Below are 23218 nucleotides of genomic sequence, written 5' to 3'. Positions count from 1 at the left end.
TTGTACTCTTAAGGAATTTTTGAATGCAGTGGGGGTAGGAGTTGGTATCATAATTTTGATTTGAATGCTCTTTGATTATTGCTTTACATCTGTTGAAAAAGACCACTTGTGTCCTGCTTAGTGATTTCATGTATAACCAATAAATGCAATGTAGAACATAATTATTATGAATAATTACAACAATGAATAATAACAAAACCAACAATAGCTTTTTTTTATTAAAACCATTAGCAGGAAATGTTCAGTAGTGTGATAACCTAGATTAAGAAAGGTCTCATAATGTCAGTGAAGTTCCTCATCTGCTTGCAGTCCTTTCCTATTGCCTGTTAGTCAGCTCCACCTTGGTACTCTGTATATTTCCTCCCCTTTCTTAAAAGTTTCCAGGCAGTGTACACTCCTACCAAACTAGTTAAATCAAAGGGTCACACTGACTTTTCAGTCTTTATGCTTGTAACCTTATTTTTACTGTCTTCTGAATGCAGAATTGATAGCATTTGTTGTCCTTCTTTGAACTTGACTCCACAAGACTTTTGACAATTTCTTATTCATTGTATGATGCACGTGAAAGAATTGTATGAGTTGTATTGAATAGCAGATGTTGTAAAGCATCTGTATCATCTTGGAGTAGATTACATGAAAGCAGTCTTCAGCCTTACCGAAATTACTTCACACCCGATGTACTAATTACATGCCTGTGTATTTTTCAAAGTGCATTCTTGTGTCACGGGGTTTTTTGCCAGTGTCATATAAACACAGGCTTAAGTTCTGAGTGTTCAAAGCACTTTCTCCTGCCATAGGAGCGTCCACATTATCCTGGTACAGTTGCACTGGTGAAGAAAGAAAATGAAATTCCTACTCACTGCAGTTGTCCTGGAACAAAAGCTGTGAATAAATCAGGCCTCAAAACTCAGTATAAATTGTATTTTATTTCAGGATAATCAGGAGGTGTAACTGTATCATGTGGAGGTGCACTGGGGTCAGTTTGGCATTTGCCAAGCTTCACTGCAGCCTGGGTTTATTCCTTTACATCTTGGACATTTTCTGGGCAGATATTGCCCCTCTGAAGTCTGAGCTTGTAACTGTGCAGTGCAGAGATAATTTTGCAAACAGTGGAATTGAGTCCTTGGGTATTAACTTCTGCTTTTTCTTCCTGCATTTAAAAATGTATGTGAAAACGCAGTTGCAGTTGTTGAACTTGATAAATTCCCCTTGGTAAATACTTTTCTGTTTTCCAGGTATCTCAGACCTGAAATGTACAGGATAGAATAAAGTTGTGTATCTAATGAAGAAAACCTATCAGACTTGCTTATTTTGCTGTGTTTGTTACAAGTTAGCAAGAAAATATCATCTGTTTAGTTCTGTTTAGCTTTTACAAGTTGCTTTTCTTTTGATGTTGTCTTGCATGTCGAATTTGAAGTGGGCATGCTTGAAGATTGTCGTGTCTAAATAGGTTCAAACTCTGCTCTCTGTGGTAGCAGGAGTTGTTTTTAAAGATTCTTTTACTGCTGAGCAGATGTGAGCTGAGCATGCAGGTTCTAGTTTTGCTCTCAGGGTGAGTTTGAGTATGATGTAGCTGATAGCTGTGGTTCTGATTGACTGATAAATCTGTTTTGAGGTATGATAACTTCCCTGGAAACCTCTAACTTGAATATTCTACATTACAAAGTGCTTTATAGTACTTGAACATTTCAAGATACCATTACAAAAATTATAGTTGCACGAAGCTTTGTATTACATGTTGTGGGTGCAGTCACAGATCTTCAGAATGGTGCCATCAAGTATTTAAAAGTGCTGAAAATCAAGCAAAGAATTAAGGAATTGTAGAATGTAATTAAGGTGAAAAATCAGGAACTTCTGACATTTAAATGGACACTTGTAATGTAATTAAAGTTGTCAGCTTGTTTTACTACTAGTTTAAATATTAATTTAAACTGAAAATAAACAGTGATCTTTTTCTCTCCAAAACAGCACTACAGTACTGTTGTTTGTTTTCTTCAGTTTTCTTTGTCATTCTACAGGTCTTAATAACTTCAATAAAGCCTTTAAAACAAGCTACCACCTAGTTGAGCTTGAACTTCAATAACTGTTAAAATTTTAACTCTTAAAACTCTGACTAGGACAAGTGAAAATGTCCCTTGATGCAGTTGAATCATTCATTTTCAATCTTTTAGTTTTGTTCTTTGGGTCTCTGTTGAGTCTCTAAACCCTTTTTTGTTTTGTTTCTTAAACTTGGCTTAGGCAAAATAAGATGATAGGTGTCTAAATGATAAAAGTATCCTTGAACAGAAACCAAATTCATCTCATTTGCCAACAAAAATTGACTTCTCTTCAGTTTGGATGTTATCATTTCTGTGGAGGTTTCACAGATTTTATGTTTGTCTTAAAGCAGAATCTTTGAATCTTATGCTGTTAGTGTGGATATACTACTTATATCCACTTCAAAGTCAGAATATATATTAAATTCCTCTGGTAATTTCCTTTATCTGCAGTGGAGGGAGTGTTCCATAGCTGCCTTTCCATGTATACAAGACTGAGATGGACTCACAGCTGTGGTGCACTTAGCTGCAAACAACACGTTTCTGCACTGGAAATTACAATCTTCCCTTCCTCACTCTGGTTTCTTTATTTGAATGCTTGTTGTAGTAATTAGTTTGAAATGGACTGAAACCCTTATGTTGTCCCACTTATTCCACAAGATCTCATAGAACCATCCTTCTGAAATTCTTGTCATGTTATGTCATTAAATGTGTGTATGTAGAAAGTACAGAAGTAACACTTTGCCCATTTCTGTGGTGGGAACAAAGTGTCTCTGGGCTTTATCATCTGTAGAATAGAAAATGAAAACCACCAAAACTAGCACAAAGTCATGTGAAATTTTAGGTGGCAGAGTGTTTATGGATAACATCCTTTCTTTGCCTAAGATATTGTATAGTGTTATATAATCTGGGTTTTTTTGAGATAACAATATCTTCAGGTGGGTTGTCGCTTCTACCTTGAAGATCCCTTATTCCTGCAAATAATTAGACCTCCTCCTTTGTAACTTTAGGTACAGAAATACCATGGTTCAAAGTGGCATGCTGGTGCTCTCTGGGGACAGTATTTATGCCCTGTGTGCCTGATTTTGTTCAGGATGCCTCAGAGTTACAGAACACATGTTTGGTTGCCCTGTTCTGTGAATCACATGGGTGTGTGACAGCTCAAGAGTCTCAGAAGTTGCAGATTTGTAAATGGTGTAGGATGCTTGCAAAATTACCTGAGAATAAAACAGAATGGTTCTTCAGACTACAAGTGTTTGGATAATTACACGTGAAGTCACAAGCAAGTGGTTTACATCAAACAAAAAAGTCACATTAAATGAGCTGTCTAAAATCTCAAGGCTGTTTCCCTCCTCAGCCACCCACCCCTATAATGAATATCAAACAGAGAATTTGAGTTCCCTTGTCATTAATAAATAGAAAGTAGTTTTCTGTGTTAGCATCTCTTATCTCTTCAGAGATGATATAACAAACTTTTGGTATCTCTGGACCCATTTAAGCCATCCCAGGCTGTTCACATCTTGTGTTTTGGCATCAGCTGTGTCATCTTTGAGCTGTCAGGCTCAAGGGAAAGGCCAGTTCCTGCAGGTTACAGAGTTAATACTGTTTTCTAGTGCAGGAAAACTGGTAGAGATGTGAGTCTCAAATTGTATTATGCATTTAGGTGGTGAATGAAATCTCTCCTGTAGTGGAGGTGGCTGCTCAGGATGTGAATTTGCTCCTTTGTCATCTTCTCTACAGTTTGCCTTATTAATCAAAATTAGCATTGGCTTGCTTTGTGGTACAAAGCTGTAAACTGCTGCAAACTGGCACAGATTTGCATGGTGTTCAACTCCTTGTTTCAGGACTAACCTCTTCAGTTGTCCCAGGTTTAGCCACCACTAAATATCTCAATATTTAGCTTGCACGGCCCCGTGAAATTCTGAATTTAGAGGGCCTAATAGCTTCTATAGCAATACTTCTTTCTTGAAGCTGAAAGTGTCTGCTGGCTCTTGTTGGATTGCATGTCTTGCACTCAATGCCCTCACTTGCCACAAAAAATTTATTTCTGGTCGTGAGTGCAAATTGTCATTCAGCATCTGAATAAGCAGTAAACTTCTTTATGAATGATTTTGTGCAATGACTAAGATACTGTGCTTGCATAAATGTTAATCAAACTCTGTAAATTGCTGTGTGCTTATATATTAATGAATATTATGATGTGAAAAAATGCAAATTTGTTTTGAAACCAAACCTGTTTTTCTTGCCTACATTTCAGTCAGAACTAAGACATGGTCCGTTTTACTATATGAAGCAGCCACTCACCACAGACCCTGTTGATGTTGTACCACAGGATGGACGGAATGATTTCTATTGCTGGGTTTGTCATCGGGAAGGCCAAGTCCTCTGCTGTGAACTCTGTCCTCGGGTTTATCATGCTAAGTGTCTGAAACTGACAGCCGAACCAGAGGGGGATTGGTTTTGCCCAGAATGTGAGGTTAGTTTGATATAAGGAGTGGATTTCTTTCTTGGTTTTGAGATTTAAGCAGTTTTTTCTGTGTTCTGAAATGTTTCTGGTTTATTCCTATTGCCTCTTGGTCACGGTACCAGAAAAACTTGTGCAGAAGAGGAGGCATCCATGGCTTTGCTTCACCACCTTTTCTCTGTGTGTTACCTGCCTTGTGTTTGCCTTCTTACCACGAGTCTCCAAATTCCTTTGTGTCTCCAGCTCTAGAGAAGCACCATTTCAAAGAGTGATGTCTTCATCAGACACGAGTAATTCTGAAATCATTCTGAAGTTTTCACTAGTTTGATTTGTGCTTCTTCTTGTGGGCTGATCAGCTTTTCAACAGGGCAGAAAAAATGCACTATAGGGTCCACATAAACAAATGGGACATAAATAAATAAATAAACATAAATAAACACTTGTTACTGTGGAAGAATTTAATCATTCCTCTCCAGTGATTTCTGGGGAGAGAATACTTAGCATCCAAATATCTGTAATGAAAGCAAATTGGTTTATGGCATGTTTTCCTCTGATCACTTCTTTTATTAGAGCCCAGGTGACCTCACTCTCTCACATTGTATTTGGGAATTTTATGTATTCACATATTCACTTTGTGTGATATTGAAGATGCTAGATAATTTTCCTCTCTTTTCTTTTTTTCTTCTTTTTCGACATCATACACAGGTGAAAACCCAGGTAAAACAGGCATCTGAAATACTTACATTGCATTTTCAGAAATGTTTTTTTTTCTTATAGAACAGCTATTGTATTTCATTTGACTGCTAGAATGTTTCAGTGGAGAATGATTTATCTAGAAATGTTTGCTGACAAAGTGTTTTTTTAATCTGAACTTTTAGAAAATCACAGTTGCAGAATGCATAGAAACACAGAGTAAAGCAATGACAATGCTCACCATCGAACAGCTATCATATCTACTGAAGTTTGCACTACAGAAAATGAAACAACCAGGGGTAAGGACATTTTGTTGTTTTCTTCTTTAAATACTTGGATCATGTGTTTGTCAGAATCTGGGGTTTACTTGCTTTAGTGGATGATGAATGTTTAGTTTATCAGATTGTCTGTGGCAGCTTCTGTTCTATCTGCCACCTGTCTAGCACAGACAGATTAGTTTAGGTTGTACAGACTGTTTTGGAGTGCATTTAAAATGTAGTTTTGTGATGTAACTTCTGGATGTATTTTCAGTAGGTGTTATGAAAGTACAGTGTGCTTTTCCAGTGGAAGGTTGTGGTTTCTCACTCTCTGAAAGTGGACAATGCTGTATCAGACACAAAAGGGGAATGTGGAGACATGATCTCTTCCCAGTATATTTATATGGACAGCCCTAGGCACTGACACTGCATTATTGGTTGTATGTGTTGGAAATGTAGCTTATATCTATTAATAGCAAGTGTTCTTACCACAGAAGTTGGTTGTATCACATACTCCTAAAATGCTGAGGAAATTCCTTCAGTGTGTCTAAAACCTGTTCCATTGTGTGTTATAAATCACAACAGTGCCTTTTACAAATCCCCCAGTTTTTGTGATTTTTGCAATTCATCATGTCCAGCGTATGAAAAATCAGTTAAATGAGACCCTTTAGTTCCTGTTGTTCTACTATTAATTTATTACCTCACAACGTTTTATAATTACCTTTGAAGAATTTTGTCTGATAACACAGAAAATGAGTGAGTGTTGTGTAATTGATGAACCTGTTCAGTATTAGTAACTAGTGTGGTTATTTTCTCTCCTAACAGACAGAGCCATTTCAAAAGCCAGTTTCACTGGATCAACACCCAGATTATGCAGAATATATCTTTCATCCAATGGACCTTTGTACATTAGAGAAGGTTTGTATGAAGCTAGCTGAGGATGGTCCTTGAGTTTGATTGCTATCTGTAACATTTCTAAAATGTTTGATGGCAGGGAGAGAGAAGTTTTTGAAATTATTTTGATGGTGGGATGGTTTCTTGGTTATTATGAAAGTCAGTTCATTTACAGCTTAAAACTAATCATATGTTAACTGAACTTCTCTGTTTTGTCTGAGCCAGTAAGAAATGCTCAGGAATAAATAGTGTGAAAAAGACAAGCCTACACTGCTGACTTCCTTCTATTAAATTAATTTGATTCCATGAATGATCTCCAGGAGAGACTTCTTAAAGCAGCATTTACATTTGATCATTATGTTGCATTATGTTTCCTTTGATCATTATGGATCACTGGTTCATTAATTAGGGACCATTTCATGTATATCCAGGCATCATTCCTGACTGCTTTTACTGATCATTCAACAAATACTGTAATCTCCACTGCACCTGAGGTGTAGAAGAACAAAGAAACAGTCAGGATAATGGAACTTTCATTCTCAGTTCAATAGTAATTTGAAAGTACATATAATGAAGAAATTCTCCATTGCTTAATGAAGAGTGAAGCATTGCAGAGCTTTGTTCTGTCAGGATGTGGTGAAGAGACAAGTTTTCATTCTCTGTGTTCTTACAGAGGAGGTTGATGTCTTTATGGTATAAAAAAACCACAGGACTGATTTTATTTAATCAAATTGCTTTACCCACTAGGTAGACTGTGATATCAAACATACTGTCTAATGTAATGTGACCAGTATTTTTTTGGGTCTTGTAAAAATTAAAACTGCTGTGGAGTGATAATACATCAGTAGAAGAAACTAAAGACTTTTCTGCAGAAACATTGTGTTCCTAACTGTGTTAGGAAACATGTTTTTTTGGAAATGTTTGAGATGTTGATCTAAATAATTCACTATTTAGATTTAATTTAGACAGTTCATACATTTTCAGGGCAGTCAAAAGGCACCTTGAATTTGAGAGATTCTTAAGTATTTAGAATCATAAGTCTGCAGTAAATAAATATCATAGAATCACAGACTGGTTTGGGTTGGAAGAGCCTTTAAAGCTCATCTCATCCCAGCCCCCTGCTGTGAACAAGGGCACCTTCCACAGGACCAGGTTGCTCAGAGCTCTGTCCAGCCTGGCCTTGAACACCTCCAGGGGTCAGTTTTATTTATTGTATGACTGATAGGACACAACATTCAGGAAGAATGTCACTTTTTACTGATTTCTGTTTCCTGGTATATTCTTAATTTCTTCTTTACAGAATGTTAAAAAGAAAATGTACGGTTGCACTGAAGCATTTTTGGCTGATGCCAAATGGATTTTGCACAACTGCATTATTTACAATGGGGGTAGGTATTAATGTGTACTTACAGCCTCAGATATGAAACCTTGACATAGTTAAAGTCCTAGAGCAATTTATAGACTTGTACACTGAAATTGTTTTCCTGTTAATGACTGTAGTGCCTAAAAACAACAAATTTTTTTAACAAGTGGCATAAATAAAACTGTAGGGCCAGATACAACTCATTCCATCTTGGAGAAGACATTTCTAATAAGGTAGAATCATAGAATGGTTTGGGTTCATAGGATCATTGAATGATTTGGACCTTAAATGACCTGATCCAATCCGCATCATTTATTTCCAACCCCCGAACTGCTGTAATGATTTGCATCACACAGCACTTAATTGAGACATAATTGAGAAAATCATACAGCAAATCCCTCATTAAAAGAATGTCAGTGGTGGGAAGGCTGCAACAGGCTACAAAAAGGAGCATTTAAAGATTATTAAATGTTACATTGAGAAGAGAGTGCTGATGTTCTGCTTTTGCAAGCATGTAGTTAATGCATATGTTTTTACATAGTTTTTTTAGATCTTCTATTTTGTTTTTATGGATGACTTTTATATGTGAAAACTGTTGATTTTATCATAGTTCTGCTACAATAATTTTCTTGGTTAAAGCATTTTATTGTTTCCTCAGGAAATCACAAATTGACACAAACAGCAAAAGTCATCATCAAAATCTGTGAGCATGAGGTATGAGTACCCCAATTCAATTATTTGTTCTGTGTGTTTAGTGTTCCATGTCTTGTATTTGTGAGTGACTTAATACGTATTTTCCAAGATGTGTATTGCAGATTTATAGCTTTTGTAAGTTTCCTTACATTTAGGTATGCATGTCCATGGCCTACAGAATGGCATTTGGCAAAAGCATTGCTAATGTCTCTTCCCCTAGGATATTCACTATTTATAATTAAGACTTGTGGGGAGGAGAAGGAAGAGGAGAAAGTGGATATATGGATTCTGCTCAAAGGCACCTGTCTTGTTAATGAATATTTGGAGCTGGAAAAAGAGCCCAACATCTTCTGATACATAGATATACTTTTTGTGATTCTTTTACTCTAACAATATGATTTTCTTCTGAATAAATGCAAATGATGACACTTTGGACTCTGTTTAATCTCTTCAATTATTTTGCTTTTTCTTTCCAGATGAATGAAATTGAAGTATGTCCGGAATGTTATTTAGCTGCTTGCCAAAAACGCGAGAATTGGTTTTGTGAGCCTTGTGTAAGTTAAGAATTATAGTAGTCTAGCTACTACATTAAACTAGCAGTTCTCATTTGACTGTTATCCCCTCTTTGTTTTAAACCTGTGGTGGTTACTGAGTCAAGGAAAGCTGCTGTAGTTCACCAAGCAGCTTGTGCTGGCATACCATCCTTGTGGAGTCAGACTGTCTCAAATTACTTAGCTGTAAGATTACAGGTTTTCACAAAAGGATTGCTCCAGTTGGAAATAATTGTAAGGACTGTCAGCAACCAGTTCACAAGTTCTCTGTCCTCAAATACAAGGTAACTGCCTTGTGCCAGCAGTGCTTCTGTGTGGTACCTTCAGTGCTCGCAGAATTTCTGAAATGTGAATGCCTCTTTCTGCAGATGTGCATCATTTTAGACTTGCTTTTTCTTTCGTGATCTGTTGATAGGTTTTCTGTTTCCTGTTTAATACTGAACCGAATGTGGGAAGACACCTTCAGATTCTCAAGTAGAAGTGTGTAATCCATCAAGTTCTTTCTTGAACTGTCCTGGTTTCAGCTGGGATAAGGGTTTCTTTTCTTCTTAGCAGCTGGAACAATGCTGTGTTTTTGATTCAGTATGAGAATAATGTTGATGACACACTGATGTTTTGGTTGTTGCTAAGTAGTGCTTACCCTAAGTCAAGGACTTTTTAGTGTCTTATGATCTGCCAAGACACAAGCCTAAGTGAAAATTACAGCATTTCAAAGATTGGCTCTAGCCTAACTTAAGTTATGCTGTATGTTTGGAGGGGACTAATAAAAAATAAATGAATAAAGAAATGCAATTACAAACATTTTAATCAAGATGTGTGAGGTTTTATGTTTAGCAAGTTTTTAAAATATAGTTTTATCATTTTGTCCTCTCAGGATTTATTTTGTTTATAGTAAAATGAAATCTTGTATTTGGCAAGTGCCTTGTGCACGTTGGATCTTTATTGAATTTAAGTAATACATACAATTTTTAAAAAATCATCTTTATTATCAGATTTGAAGGTAGTACTGCTTACATTTTCTAACTGTGTATTTTGCCTCTTCCTCTAGAGCAATCCCCACCCTTTGGTCTGGGCTAAACTCAAAGGCTTTCCATTCTGGCCTGCTAAAGCACTGAGGGATAAAGATGGGCAAGTTGATGCCCGTTTCTTTGGCCAACATGACAGGTGGGAGTTGCACAAATGGATGTCTTTGGCTGTACTTGAAAAATTCGTGTTGTAATTTTGTGTGCTTGCAAGTTTTTGGATCCTGTCTTTAGAACCTTGACCCTAACAAAAACTGTGTGATACTGTAGCAAACACAGTTTTAGTTCCTTACATGATTGTAAGATACCGACGTAATCTGGTGAGTACGCGGCTTAATCCCTGTGTCTGCTGTCGTGCTGGGGAGAACTGCAGTTCTTAGAGGTGGAAGAGACCAGTCAAGTCATTTATGTTGACTAAACATTATGGGAATATGTACACATCTGTAGGTTTAAAAAATACAGAAATATAACCTATGTTGAAAATGCCAGTTCTGCTCTGAAGGGAGTTCTCTGTACTTGTGAATCCTCTGGTTTGATGGACACAGCCATGATGAATACAAGTTGATTTGTCATGAATTAGAAATACAAATCTATAATAACATGTGATGTAAAAAATTCAACTATACAGGGCTATGGAATAATTACGTCAAAGTTCCTGCTATATTAGGGTCTTGGGAGGCAGTTTCAGGGTCTGTTTCATTTAATGATAAATAAAATCTGTCCAGTACTTGCTGATGGACCTTTTCCTGGCACTGAGAAATTTGGCCAACCTGGCATGGGGTGCAAAATGTTTCTAAGAGGGTGCTTGTGAAGTACTCATTTCCTTACCTGTTTTTTCCCATTTTTGTGCTATGACAGATAGACTGTTTAGCAATGGTTATCTTGCAGTTACATAGACTGTTCCAATTAGGAATATTTTGTCATTTGACCAGTGTTAAGTCATGGTTTATTGCTACTAGGAAAAGTAAAATAAGCCAGGGATAATCCAAGGCATGCAATTTGCTTACTTACCAAAACTTAGCACTGAAATATTAAAAGAATATAATGATGGTTCTTTAAAATTATCTGAGCTATCCATATCTTTGTGATTAGGGAAAAATAAATTAGTATGTGCATAAAAGCTGGCAATGTCCATTCATGGTATGAAATGTAGTTATATTATATCTTATTTTTCTGTTTTATATCTAGGGCCTGGGTTCCAATAAATAATTGCTACCTCATGTCTAAAGAAATTCCTTTTTCTGTGAAAAAGACTAAAAGCATCTTCAATAGTGCAATGCAAGAAATGGAGGTTTATGTTGATAACATTCGTAGAAAATTTGGAGTATTTAATTATGCACCTTTCCGGACACCATATACTCCCAACAATCAATACCAAATGTTGTTAGACCCTGCAAACCCAGCTGCTGGAACTGCAAAGACAGACAAACAAGAGAAAATCAAGCTGAATTTTGATATGACAGCATCACCCAAGATTCTGATGAGCAAGTCCATGCTGAGCAGTAGCACAGGTCGCAGGATTTCACTGACAGATATGCCACGGTCACCGATGAGTACAAACTCATCAGTTCACACTGGCTCTGATGTTGAACAGGATGCAGAGAAAAAAGCAACTTCCAGTCATTTTAGTGCCAGTGAAGAATCCATGGATTTCATTGAGAAAAATACAGGTAAAAAAAAAAAAGGAGGTACAGGACTTGGGAAATGGGACTAGTTTTATTTCATGTACTTTTTAATGACAGGCTGTATTATGACTTGGTTTATGAAGAAATTTTAAAAAAAGAGATGCATTTAACTTTCAGTATCACAAATAAGAAAGAACAGTTTTTTCTGTCACCTTGAGAAGGAATGAATAATCTTGTAAAATGACTAAACCCATTCAATTTAAATAGCAGGAAATAGTTGTAACTGTTAAAGTGAATGGAGAGTGGAAATAAATACAAAAACATTTAGAATGGTCATGAGTAGGTGTTCTGGTTTTAAATCTGTCTCTATTAATTTTGTACTTTTTCAGCTTCTCCAGCACCAACAAGAACAGGTCAAGCAGGGAGCTTGTCAGGCAGCCCCAAACCTTTCTCTCCTCAAGCATCAACGCCAATTTCTGCTAAGCAAGAAAGAACTTCCACGCCAGGAAGCATTCTGAATCTTAACCTTGGTTAGTTTTGATATTTGAAAACTTAATATTCTTACAGCTGAACAAATTATGGTGGTGTCAGTGCAGCATAATATGAACAAATGTGCTTGTATGTGGTTTTAAATGAGCAAAGGTCTTTAAATGAGGCACACATGTAATTATTGTTTTATCAGATTTACTGGGTTTTTTATCTTGTAAAAGAAAGTTTCCGTTAATGTTTCTTGTTGATGAAAGGAAGTAGTTAAAGGATAATTTTTTTCTTAGCTGAACTGTAAAAATGAATGTGTCTAAACAGTAGGTAAGTTTCTGAAGGTTGTAATTACATGAACATTGCTGCTCTTCACCACTCAGTCTCTCTCAAGTGAACTGCTGGCAAGGTTTTCTTGTGATCTTTAGGATTTAGGATTTACTAGGGCTTCTCTCTTGCTGCCTTCACATCACCTCCTCACTGACCATCCCTCTCTAGGGAGATAGATGGATGAAAGGAATTAGCAGAATTCTTGAAGTCTTGAACTCCCTAGAAGTAAATTTTGGGATTGTGGAATTTTGAAAGATGGAGTAGGTAAGTACTAAGTTGGTAAAATAGTCCTGCAAGCCAAACATGTAAATCAGTTTTCTCAGTCATGCTTTGTTCCTGTGAATGTTCTGATTCAGTTCTGGTTGCTTTTTACCTCCACGTGCTATTCCACAGAGAACCAGGATTTTGCCCCTTTGGTGTTAGGTATTTCAGGAAGGCTTAAATTCAAATAATGAATTCATGTCTTCCGTGCCTTATGGATATTCTGGATAGAAGCTCACAAGTCTATTTTTCAGTGGGTCATATGTGTGGACATAATTGTAGAATTAACTTCTTTTGCTGCACTGCAGCTGTTTGTCACCTCATCTGAGGCGACAATGCATTTGGCAAAACATTAAGAAATACATAGTGCTGCAGTTGTTTGAGCCACAGATGGGAGACATCAGCTGGAACACTTTGAATAAATAGCATAGATTGGAAAATCTGATGTTATGGTCCACAAGTAATGCCATAAAAGAAGTGCTTGTATGCTCTCAAGTAGAATATCTGGGGTTTTTTTCAGGTTTAGGGGAATTTCCTTTATTAAATATACTTTTTGGTGGTGAAAGTGAACAACCCTTCTTCATTTAATAGTGTCAGCTGTGCCAGACGTGTTCTTCTGTGGATGTTAGAATTTTTCCAGTATAACTCATTGTGTTTCATTGTTATATGTGATGTGAACAGAGTTTCTCTGCAAAAACAAAAGTGAGAGTCCAGAAAACAAAGACACATTATATCTTCAGAAGAGTGCTAGCAGGATTTTGTGGTCTGCAATTCAGCAAAAAGGAAGGGAAAATAACAGAAATTAACCATCTGTTGCTACTGGCAGACTTGCTAATTTGAAAAATGGAGGTGTGAATGAGCAAGACATACAGGGATTTGGGGGGAAAAAAAAAAAAGTGTCTGATAGTATAGGACCTGCCCTTGGATAACAGAGGCAGGAAACAACAGAATGTACCTTGATATGAAATTTAAACTTACAGAGAATGTCTGGTCAGAGGAGTCATTGTTCAGGCCTTTGTATTTATTTCACTTTTCTCTAAGTTGTACCTCAACAGAAAATATTTTGTAAATATATATATATATATATATATATATATATGTATATGTATATATGTATGTATAATAAAATAAGGCAACACTGTGTCATATTTAACTGCTCTGGAATGAAACTTGAAAATAAAGCACAAATGCACATTGTGCCAGTGTTACCTCTTGCCTTCTCCGTGGCTTCTGGTTTTCTCAGCTTATGGCATTGGTTCTTCTGATCCTACCACAAGCCAGATAAAGGAGCTGAATTGGTCAAACATCCTTCTCTTCCTTTTTTTACCCCTTCTTCATGGGTGCTTTCTCTTTCCCCAACTAACTGCAACTGGTTTAGTGCCCTGAGCACTGATGGAATGTCAGCACTCCTAGCAAAGGGTAAAGGATAGGACTGTGCTATGCAAATACAGCCTCTGCAATGGGAAAATTGAAGCAAAAATGTGAAACTTAATTGCTAAGATAATTTTACCCATAGCACTGTAGTGTGTATTCTTTGCAGACAGATGTGTGAAAATTCTCTACACGTAGATGAAAATTCAAGATTTTGCTGACATATATTGAGAACTGTGTTATTCTGTCTTGAATTTACTAATTTATTTTATCAATTTACTAATTTATTTTACTAAATAATCCACATTTTTATATGTATTCTCATGACCTAAGTTTTGGATTTTAAATGATGACTATAAAGACTTTATGTGTCTTATACTGTTATGAAGATATTATTTCTATTTAATTTTCTCTGTGATGGTAGTACTCCTAGTAGTAAATAACAGCAGTAGTTTGGTTGAGGTGCTGTCAGACAGCTTTACAAACCTGAATGGGGATTTCTTGATAAATTCACATTGATGGAGAAAATGTCCCCATAATTGATGCATATGTTTTGTGTGTGAAGAGAGGAAGAATCCATTTTTGTAGTAAAGTCATTTTAGAGTTACTATTTAGCCCACAGTCACAAAAAAAAGTGACGTATGTTTCAGATTGTCTGCATTGCTCTTTGGTGAAGCGTGTTTTATCTGGATAGCCATCTCGGTTCTTTGTGTAAAATCTTCTTTCTCAGTTTGTGTTTGTTTTTGCAGATCGTAGCAAGGCCGAGATGGATCTGAAGGAGCTGAGCGAGTCGGTGCAGCAGCAGAGCACCCCTGTGCAGCTCATCTCTCCCAAGCGCCAGATCCGCAGCAGGTTCCAGCTCAACCTTGACAAGACCATCGAGAGCTGTAAGGCACAACTGGGTGAGTGTCCCTCAAGAACATCAGAAGGACACACTTACATTGGAGGCCAAATAAGTTTTTGGATAGTAAAACCATAAATATTTTGCTTTAGAACAAGAGTAGAGAATATTCAAACTCTTTGAGGCGAGTAGAATGCACTGAACTAGTTTGCTTTAAAACACAATGAGATCTGATGCTTGAAATTTTTGTTTCATCTTTTAACCTGTTTTTGTACCATTCTGATGTAGATAATATGAGAGGATTATAGTCTTACCTGCTTTGTATGGTGAAAAATTGGAGAATTTTGCCTAAATTCTGTCAGGTGCACAAAGTAGAATGAATGTAAGTAACTAACTATAATCAGGTGAATAGTGTTCCTGATTTTTAAAGTGGCTTCTTGTGGATAAAAATAATTCATTTTTGTATTTGCCAGCATTGGGTCCTGAATTAACAAAAGACCTTGCAGGTAGTAGGAAAAAGCAGTGAAAGGAGGTCCATTGAAAGAAATAAAAATATTAATTGGAGTATGTAGAAGTTCATTCTTATACATTATGGTGCTGGGATAGGGCATTAAGCTTTGTAGTTTAAACACTGACAGTTAAGGTAATGTGTACACTTTGTTCCAGTATATAGAGTATTTTCTTGGTAATGTCAGTCAGTCTGATGTCAGCATGGAATGTACTTTCCTTCCCACAATTAGGAATAAATGAAATATCTGAAGCTGTTTATACTGCAGTAGAACACAGTGACTCTGAAGATTCTGAAAAATCCGATACCAGTGACAGTGAATATAGTGATGAGGATCAGAAATCAAAGAATGATCAAGAGGATGGTGAGGACAAGGAAGGTGCAAGAAGTGACAAAGAATCATTGAGCTTGAAAAAAAAACCTAAGCCTCCAGCACAGAATGAAGACAAGGAGGAACTGAAAAGCACAAGTCCAGAATTGGAGAAAACAGAAGAACCGGTCAAGGAAAAGGCTGTTTCAGACACTGAAAAAGAATTTTCTGAAAAGGGAAAGAGTTTACAGCATCCTGCAAAAGAAAAGCTGAAAGGTAAAGATGAAACAGACTCTCCAACTGTGCATCTAGGACTGGACTCTGATTCTGAGAGTGAACTTGTCATCGATCTGGGAGATGATCATTGTGCTCGTGAAGGAAGGAAAAACAAGAAAGAATCTAAAGAATCTTCTCCTAAACAAGATGGTAGGATGAAATTATTTCCTTTTGTTTCCCCTCTGTTCTATAGGGCGGTTACCAAAGGTAGAATTGCCACCTTTATTTTTGCATTAGGATAAAAATATCTGTATTAAAACAATTTTTAGGAGTGATTGTTCATCCTTTGTGACTATGAGAAAAGTTTTCAGTGCCCATTGTAGTTTCTGGTTTAAACAAAATTAGTTTTACTGTTTCCTTTCAGCAGAGTTGGAACCATGAATATCCATAATTTTTGCTGGGCAGGACCCAGCACTTGGCCTTATTGAACCTGATTAAGTTGTCCCAGGCTGTTGATTCAATCTAGCAAGATCTTTGCAGAGCCTTCCTGCCCTTGAGCAGATCAGCACTCTTGCCCAATGTGGTGTCATCTGCATTTGATTGTCAGTGTCAGTTCACTGTTGTTTAGAAAGTTTATAGTTTCTTCAGTTACTGCTCAGATATTAATCCTTGAGAATTTTTTTTCTCCTGAAGGAAATTGGGATGACAGGTGAAAATGGTAAGGCAGAAAGACCCTAACAAGTGCTAACCTCTCACGTGTCTTTTGAATGAGGTCAGGCTGGTTTTTCTTGGTTTTGTATTTCTTGTTTTGCTTAGTTACTGATGCATCTGAATTGCCACCACCTTCAACTAGACTGAAATTACTTTACTTGTAGAATATTGATTACTTTTGAGGAAAACAATTCAAAGCAGACTGGAAGGTATATATAGCTGTTCCAAAAACTAGATGGAATATTATGAATCAGATGTGTTGGTGAAAAGCTGGCATAACATTTTACATTTGTTCAGTTGTAGGTAAAACTCCTCCTTCCTCCAGTGCAAGCACCCAGCCTCTACCAGAAACTCCAGTGCTCACCCGCTCCGCATCGCAGACCCCCCCAGCTGGTGTGACAGCCACCACCAGTGCTGCCTCTACTGTCAGTGCTCCCTCTGCTGCCACAGGGAGCCCTGTGAAAAAGCAGAGGCCTCTGCTGCCCAAGGAAACCGCCCCTGCTGTGCAGAGGGTGGTGTGGAATTCTTCAAACAAATTCCAGACTTCTTCTCAGAAGTGGCACATGCAGAAGGTACAGAGGCAGCAGCAGCAGCAGAGCCAGCAGTCTCAGTCACAGCAGCCTCAGTCCTCTCAGGGGACGAGATATCAGACAAGACAAGCAGTTAAAGGTACCCACTCTTCTAACTCAAATGTGCCTGTGGTGCCAGAATTCCCCAGTAGTGATCCCTGTGCTCCAAGGGTGCCCAGCCAGGAGTTCTTCTGTATAAACAAAATCTCAAAGTGTGCTACTCTGATAAGTGTCTTTAGTAAAAAAGTTACTCCCTATACTTGCTCTTTCTGGTGTGTATTTAGAGTCATGTTATCTTATTTTAATGACAAAAAAGTTGTGTGTCTGTATAAATATTTTTGCTTTTCATAGCCATAAAAGATTTGGAAGGGTGAACTGAATAATTTTCTGGATCATGTGCTAAAATCATTTACATGTTTACCAATGTCACCTCAGTATCTACAAATTGTTTCCAGTTTTATCTGACAAGCAGCAGATCTGAAGGGTTTTTCAGAGTATAATTTGACAACAATGAAATTACCCAGGCTCCAGGATTTGTCTTTGAAATCCCTGTTGTTTAACAAGACTTTGATGCTAGTTTACTGAGCAAACACCCCTGGCATTTCAGAATGTTTTCACAACTGTTTTCTCACCATCCCTTTGCTGGAGCCTTCACCAATAGCTGGCACAGGGTAACACAAGCCTGTGCTGCTGTTGCTTCTGTTCACTTAACAGCAACTTTATGTAAATCAGCTCCTCTTGTCATTTCAAGTTAATAAACTGAAATGTTTACTGCTGTGCCTGATGAGGAGACATTCTCCACTCTGCTGACACCACTGGCACGCAGGTGATCTTGTAGAGGAGAGAGGTTTGGGTGATGGTTCGCATACAGATATTTACAGAGGCTCATTTCTCTGGTCCCAAACTGCTTTTGTTTCTGTCATTTAAGCAGTGTTGAGGAAGTGGTATCCTTCTGCTTGTAGACTGCACAAATTGATACAGAAATATGCAATGAGGAAAAATAAATGTGAAAATTGGAAAAGTTAAATGCAAAACTTTTAATAGAATCATGCTTTAATATATACCTTAATTGTATGGGCTGAACTTTGTGTTCAGCCCACGAGTTTGTTTTCTCAATATTGTTTACTATTAAGCACATCATGGCAATGTTCCATCTTAGATTTCCAGACTATAATATTTATCATGTGAGAACTGTAAAATCCATAAACTTCTTATATACTGAATTGGCATAAACAGAAATATAGTACATAAAGATGAATAAATTGTTTATTGCAGCAATTCCACTACTGAGGAAACTGGCAATGAAGACATCTTTTATAATACAAATCAGTAAAAATAGCTTGAAAAGTTTTATTCTTTAAAAAAATACTCCAGCAGGTAAGTCATTAGAGCTGAGGGAGACTTCTGCACTGGCCAGTCTAAAATGATGATAAGTTTTAAAGTTATATTTACTTCATTACCTCTAAGCCTTACAATTATGTACAAGTTCAGTGGCTGAGCACTGTTTAATTAATCGTTAGATGGCACCATTGTATAAATAATACAAATCTGAAATGGTTACTTGCACACAGTTTAGTTAGATATTGAAGGTAGAAATTTGCCTGTTGTTATCATAGTTCCTTGTGTGATCAATCCCCTCAATGTTCTCTTTTCTTAGCTGTGCAGCAAAAAGAGATCACCCAGAGCACTTCCACATCCACTATAACCTTGGTCACAAGCACTCAGCCTATTTCCATGGTTACCAGCTCTGGATCTGCAAGCACACTTTCTTCTTCACTCAACACAGACTTGCCAATTGCAACAGCTTCAGCTGATGTGGCTGCAGATATTGCTAAATATACCAGCAAAGTAAGTTCTGGAGGAAGGTTTTAATGAAGTTGTACCTTTCTTTTAAAACACCCTGTAGTTTCATCAGGTGGGAACTTGTCATAAATGTGTGTTCAGGCAAGAAACAGATGCTAAGTTGTTCAAGAGAAGTGCTGTTGTACTGGTCTCATCATAGTGACAGTGAGGGAAGGGATGTGAGCTTTCCATACTCTCTTAGATACTCAGATTAAAAAAATCAATGAATACTATATATTCTTGCATTGAGTTTCTTCCCCAAGTTCATAGTTATATAATTTTTGTTTATAAATTATATCAATAGCAATTTCTTAGAAAAGTAGAAGGTCAAGCAATTCACCTGTTCAGGACACTTAAAAATCAGAGTCCTGGTTGAAATTGTTACGCTCTACCTTCTAAATAAATAGAACCAGGTAAATGTCATATATTTAGAGAGAGAGAAGGGTAGCAATATAGGTTCCCAGTAGAGGGATTGAAAGAAAACCAAAGTGGAAATCTATTAAATATATATATATAAAATAAGTTTTTTTTCTTTTTGTCTTTCAGATGATGGATGCCATCAAAGGAACGATGACTGAAATATATAATGATCTTTCAAAAAATACTACTGGAAGTACAATAGCTGAGGTTAGTGTAAGATTTAAAAAACAACTTCTATTTTAAGTCTGAAAAATGTAAATTAGTGTTTATATATACATATGAATGTGCCACATAACTTTATCTACAAAGTATTATATATGGAGATTGTCAAGAGATTACTTCTGAAACAGCAGAGGAATTAGTTATGATTAGAGTGGTGGGAAAAAACACTGAAAAAATACCAGGTGGGCTCTGTAAGACAAGCATTAAGCCATCAAGCCCAGGTCCTTCAATCTTCTGTCAAGAATTTGCCACCTTTATTAAAATCAGAAATGAAGTTGGTTTTTTTGAAAATATTTTTTTTTAAACTGTGTAGTGCAGTAGCTTATTACAACCATAGTTTTTAATACTTTTTTAAAATACTTCGAACATTTTGCATTTTTAATGAAATTCTATATATTGCTTTTAATGTTCTGTAAGGGTAGGACTTAGAATCTAAGGGTTTTTTTTAACCTGGGAAAAAGCAGATTAAGCAGTGCAAACTAAGTATGAATGGGAACAAATAAAGCTCAAAGTGTGATGATTTGTTTACTTGCTTTAACCAAAATAAGGAAGTCAAAGTTTTGAGCAAAAATATTTGTATTCCTGATCCACAATGAATTGATAATCTTGCTTTTCTAAGCCTCATCTATTTAAAATAAAAGAAATGAAATGTCATGCTAATAAATGCAAACAGCACTGAGGATTAGGTTCTTGATTCCAGTCAGAAATTTGAGATGTGACAGTTTCAGAGGAATCAAGTTTAACAGAAGTTAATGTAAGTTTAACAGAAGTTTTTTTGTCTTCAAAGAATCCTGTGCTCTTTATGGTGAGCAAATCTAGCAAACAGATATTTAGACTACTTCACACTTTGGTTTGGGGTTTACTCTGGTCTTGTCTTCATGTTAATATGAAGGAGCCCTGACGTGAACAATGGCTCATTGCTTTGGGCATGGTTTTTATACAATAATTATGTATTACACATCATGCCCTGTTTGTTATTACTAACTATTAAATTTTTAATATTTAGATTCGGCGTTTGAGGATTGAGATAGAAAAGCTTCAATGGTTACATCAACAGGAACTTTCAGAAATGAAACATAATCTAGGTATGAAAATGACAGTCCAAAACAGTGTCAGGTATTGTCCTACATAGAAAATGGAAATGCTTCTAGTATGTGTTACCTTCATCACATTGTCCCTCTTGGAACTAACACATTTTGCTTTGTAAAGAAGCTAAGATACAATGAACAAATGAGATGAGAGAAGAGATGGAATCCTCTGTATTTTCTGAATTTGAAGCAGAATAAAGTTTGGGCTTGCAAAGACAAAGCATGTTAGCAGCAACTGCATATGTCCTTTTTGTGCTTATGCTGTATTCTGGTCCTTTGTGGGGCATCTAGAACTAAAGTGTTAAACAAATGGAAGGTAATGGTTAAAAATCATGGTGCCAGGATAAGAAAAGAAGATGGAAGACTTGCATTTGTTGAGTAGGTATGAAACAGATGCCCAAACTCAGGGACTACCTTGACTGCTAGTTTTAATTTCATGTTATCTTTAAGCTTATGAATATTACTGTTTTGCTCCTTGCTGTTGGGGAGTGCAAAATGCAAACCCATCTTTCTCTGGATTTTGAGTAGAGCTGACAATGGCTGAAATGCGTCAGAGCCTGGAACAGGAACGAGATCGTTTGATTGCTGAGGTGAAGAAGCAGCTGGAACTAGAAAAGCAACAAGCAGTGGATGAGACCAAGAAGAAGCAATGGTGTGCCAACTGCAAGAAAGAGGCCATCTTTTATTGCTGTTGGAATACCAGCTACTGTGACTACCCCTGCCAACAAGCTCACTGGCCTGAGCATATGAAATCTTGCACACAGTCAGGTAATGGTGCCTCTTACACAGCTGGTGGGGGGTTTGAGTGGTTGGATCCACAGTGACTCAGTTCTTCATGTGCAGATGTGACTCTGAGGAAGGACTGTGGACTGGCTCCCTTGAGTAGTGGCCTCATTCTCTTTTTTCCTTGATTTTAGCTACTGCGACACAGCAAGAAGCAGATACTGAAATTAGCACAGAAACACTAAATAAATCCTCCCAGCCCAGTTCAAGCGTGCAGTCTACACCCACAGAAACAGCCAGCACTCCTAAGGAAAAGGAAGGTTCAGCTGATAAAAGCAAAGAGAGTGTTACAGTGAGTATCATCACTTCAAACAAAAAAAAAGATTTCTCTGAAACCTACCCCTAAAGGCTTCCCTGGATAAGCCAGGAATTTATAACCATTTGTATAATTTCAAAGAGTGCATTTTGGGGAGTGATAGGGAGTTGTGGTTTTTGTTCTTCATCTTGTAAAAGAACCTCGTTCTGTCCTTTGGGAACACCCTTTCCCCTTCATTTATTCCCAAAAAAAAACTTGTGTTGGCTTGACTGATCCTTCCAGCCAAGGGGGACTGGACCTCTTTCTCTCTCTCTCTCCAGGACCCATCAGTGTAGCTTCTGGTCGGGATCTTTCGATACAAGTTGCCTTCTGATAAGCAATACTGACTGCAGCACTTCCAAGCCCTTCTTGCCTGGGGGTTCAGAGGCCAAGCTCAAGACCTGCATTCAAACCAACTTACTTTCTCACCACAGACTGCCATTAGGGTACCACAATGTTCCATCACACTGATACAACACTTCACCTGAATCTACGGTTAACGGAGCAGTTTTGAAATCCTCCATAGCATCTACTCTGATAGTTTTCAGTAGGCAAGGATGAGCAAATGCTCTAAAAAAAAGGGACTTAACATTGCATATATAGAAAATGTTTATAGAGAAGATTCTGCTTTATAGGTAGGGCTTGACTATTAGCAATTTTGGCATCATTTTTTTTCTGCCCTTGCAAGATTTATTAAATGAAAAAATTTAGTGGGGGGGGTGGGGCTGATCCTTAAAACCCTTACACATGATCCTCCACATCAGTAGGAGCCTTGTTGTATTTTAAAATATTAAAAGCAAACTAATTTTGTAGTATTGTGATTCCAGCATGATGTCTCATCGAGATAGTCCTGTAGAATTGGGAAGCATAGTAATTTAGAGAGCTGTGTTCATTTCTTGATACTTTTGCTACTGTCTGGTGTTAGATCTCTGGGCTTGAAATGTCATCTAAGGGAGTAACTTGGGGAACAGATTTGAAGGGGGGAAAAGGAGGTGCTGTTTCACTTAAATGTTCTGATGAAGTTGGTTAAACTCTGGCTCACTTACTTAATGTTTGTATGCATTGTTATGGCAGCACAAGCTTTGTATTACTGGGGAAGTAGGGAATGTGAGACCTAAAACCTGCCAGGGAATATTCCAGTTATACAGATATGGAATTGCTTTTATATAGATGTTCTACCTGAAACATCATGCTGTATACATTGATCATGTTCATAATTTGAATTTTGTTTTATTAACAAAGAAGTAACCTGTGAATTCATTAAGATGCAAATTTTTAACACAAAGAAAACATCCAACATAAATTGCGTATCACAATAATAATAATGTAACAACTAGGTGGAATTTATGTACAAGCTGAGACTTCTACTGAGGTTG

General features: G+C 37.1%; 1 protein-coding gene across 9 annotated transcripts in view; it reads left to right on the top strand.

Moving 5' to 3' along the window:
• ZMYND8 (zinc finger MYND-type containing 8) overlaps window positions 1-23218 on the top strand; it is a 49580-nt gene that overhangs the window by 21789 nt on the left and 4573 nt on the right. For 5 of the 9 annotated variants that reach the window (XM_053992554.1, XM_053992559.1, XM_053992556.1 and 2 more), the window contains exons 4-20: window positions 4294-4512; window positions 5379-5492; window positions 6276-6368; window positions 7645-7732; window positions 8366-8421; window positions 8877-8954; window positions 10000-10115; window positions 11162-11643; window positions 11988-12128; window positions 14787-14939; window positions 15619-16122; window positions 16921-17292; window positions 18850-19040; window positions 19581-19661; window positions 20683-20761; window positions 21293-21532; window positions 21682-21839. In XM_053992554.1, the coding sequence (XP_053848529.1) occupies window positions 4294-4512; window positions 5379-5492; window positions 6276-6368; window positions 7645-7732; window positions 8366-8421; window positions 8877-8954; window positions 10000-10115; window positions 11162-11643; window positions 11988-12128; window positions 14787-14939; window positions 15619-16122; window positions 16921-17292; window positions 18850-19040; window positions 19581-19661; window positions 20683-20761; window positions 21293-21532; window positions 21682-21839 (3165 nt within the window). Of the gene's footprint in view, window positions 1-4293; window positions 4513-5378; window positions 5493-6275; window positions 6369-7644; window positions 7733-8365; window positions 8422-8876; window positions 8955-9999; window positions 10116-11161; window positions 11644-11987; window positions 12129-14786; window positions 14940-15618; window positions 16123-16920; window positions 17293-18849; window positions 19041-19580; window positions 19662-20682; window positions 20762-21292; window positions 21533-21681; window positions 21840-22123; window positions 22655-23218 lie in introns of those variants that run through there. The other 4 variants (XR_008439697.1, XR_008439696.1, XM_053992558.1 and 1 more) reach the window with 4 other exon arrangements.

This window comes from Vidua macroura, chromosome 17 (assembly GCF_024509145.1).
Source record: "Vidua macroura isolate BioBank_ID:100142 chromosome 17, ASM2450914v1, whole genome shotgun sequence".
NCBI classification, from domain to species: Eukaryota; Metazoa; Chordata; class Aves; order Passeriformes; family Viduidae; genus Vidua; species Vidua macroura.
Note: the sequence above shows the minus strand (reverse complement) of the source record. Positions and strands in the feature narration are given on the sequence as shown.